Source organism: Trichechus manatus, unplaced genomic scaffold, assembly GCF_000243295.1.
Source record: "Trichechus manatus latirostris isolate Lorelei unplaced genomic scaffold, TriManLat1.0 scaffold00026, whole genome shotgun sequence".
NCBI lineage: Eukaryota > Metazoa > Chordata > Mammalia > Sirenia > Trichechidae > Trichechus > Trichechus manatus.
The window spans coordinates 6551996-6554332 of record NW_004443962.1 but is presented as its reverse complement, the minus strand read 5'-3'; the positions used below and the strand labels follow the sequence as shown (position 1 = coordinate 6554332).

At 37.3% G+C, this 2337-nt stretch overlaps 1 protein-coding gene across 1 annotated transcript in view; it reads left to right on the top strand.

Annotated features, from left to right (window-relative positions):
* The window catches only part of IQCG (IQ motif containing G), a 33794-nt gene that overhangs the window by 20585 nt on the left and 10872 nt on the right, over positions 1-2337 (top strand). Inside the window, exon 6 of the mRNA XM_023728679.1 lies at positions 1741-1902. Within this exon, the coding sequence (XP_023584447.1) occupies positions 1741-1902 (162 nt within the window). The remainder of the gene's footprint in view (positions 1-1740; positions 1903-2337) is intronic.

Here is a 2337-nt window from a genome sequence, read left to right as displayed (position 1 = left end):
ATATACCATAATTTGTTTATCCATTGGTCAGTTGATGGGCACCTAGGTTGTTTCCATCTTTTTGCTATTGTGAACAGAGCTGCAGTGAACATGGGTGTGCATATATCTATTTGTGTGATGGCTCCTATTTCTCTAGGATATATTCCAAGGAGTAGGATTGCTGGATCTTATGGTACTTCTATTTATAGCTTTTTAAGGAAGCACCAAATCGATTTCCGAAGTGGTTGTACCATTTTACAGTCCCACTAGCAGTGTATAAGAGTTCCAGTCTCCCCACAACCTTTCCAACATTTATTATTTTGTGTTTTTTGGATTAATGCTAGCCTTGTTGAGTCCTTTTCTTTCATAGCATTTTGCACAATTAAAAAGGTTTCAGACACTGAATTGATGATTTGACTTATAATTTAATAAGAAAATAGTATGAAGTGCAGATAAAGTTTAATTGGTACCTCATGAAATGCAGCTAAAGATAGAATTATTTAATGTCTCAGGATTAAAAGAAAAAATCCTAAATGAGTAAAATCCAGTACATTAGTACAATGTGCTATTATTACATATCCATTAAAACGATTTTGAGGATTTCTGTTTATTATTGTTTTGGTTTTGTTGTTTAGCAATATGTTCAAACTGTTAAATGGCTGGAATGGAGTCTCATAGGATGTGAGAAAACTACAAATATTTAATTTTGTGCACTTTCCTTCTTTATCCCCCTACGTATGATTATTATGCTTACCCAGAATTGAGTGCATACCATTCACCTATCCGCTAAACATAATTCTAGATAAATACTCTGCTTACTAGTAAAATATGTCTAAGGAAGTAAAAAAATTCCAATTTTTTCTTGATGTCTACTTCAATTTTTAAATATAAAATTCTTTCCGAAAATTTATTTTTGGTACATTGACTTTGTGGGTGCCATCAGTATATTCTTGGTCTACCTGTTTGGGTAATCCTCCTTCCCAGTGCTCATTCTTCCCTTCTCTTGAAACTAGTAAGAGGGGTGGGAATGGTCATCAGAGTGTGAGTTATGATTAGTATGGGAAACCTCAATAAATCTTCCCTAATTCCTGGGGGGGAAAAGAAGTTGACACATACCTGTTTCCTTTGAACCACATCTCTTCCACTAGACTGAAAGCTCCTGAAGATAGAGACCATGTCTGTTTAGATTTTCACTATTTCCCTAGTGCCTAGCTCAGTGCTTGGTACTGGATAAATATTTTTCTAATGAATATTGAGACCTTAAAATTGTGGAGCACTTTGTGACTTTCAGAGAGTTTTCACACATATTCTCAGTTAATCCTTATAATCACTCTCGAGATATTTCAGGCAGAGTAGATATTAATGTTTCTATTTCATAGAAGGGAAGACTTTGAGAGAGTGACTTGGCCAAGTCACACAGCTGGTGGGGCTTGGGTTGGAAGTCAAGCCTTTTCATCATTTAGATGAGATAGTATTAGGAATCTGTGTGGATGCAGAGTACGCAAACAGTGTGCCTAGGAAAGTGTCTCATAGTCCTGATTCTTAGAACTACTTTGTTATCTTTCGTTTTCATTTATACTGTCTATAATCATTGGCTGCATTTTCCATAGTGTGGTGATGTGCTGTATTTTCAGATGGCGGAAAAAGAGATCCAGCTCTGTGTTAATTTATAAATACAAAAGGTGAACTTAAGCCCACTGCCCAAACTAAAAGAAGGCAGAATGTATTTTTAAATTTAGAAACCGGGTCTTTCCTTCACAGAGTCAGAACGAATATATTGCTCACCTCAAGGACCAGTTGCAAGAGATAAAGGCAAAAACCAACATGGAGAGTTGCTATACGAAGAAAAATACCGAGCTGCAGATCGCTCAGGCCCATAAAAAATTTAACAAGGCAGAGGAACTCCTGCTGGAGGAGATTGAGGTAATTACTGCTACATTGAGAATGAACCGAGTAGATGGAACTTGAACTGTCACTTCTGATATTGGCTCAGCTAACGACGGAGGAGGGAGAGGGAGAGTTTCCTGTCTTTGTTCTCTCTCTCTCAGAGTCCCAGCGCTTGAGGTTGGAAATAAAAGACCAAACGAGGACTTGCATATGTGGAAGCAGAGATTCTGATGAGCTAGCTGTAGCCTACATATTCTGTTTCTCTTACACTGACTTTGGAAATTGGTTGTACTTTCTCCCATGGGCACTTTATCCTTATTTTATAAAACCACTAGCCATTCCTCCTGGTAATTATAGGGAGAGGACAAAACAAGATACCTAAGTAACTTAGCAGGTTTTTGCTGTTGCTTGCTCACCCAACCAGTACCTTTTATTCCTGCAGTAAGAAATACAAAATTTAGAGGCCTGTTT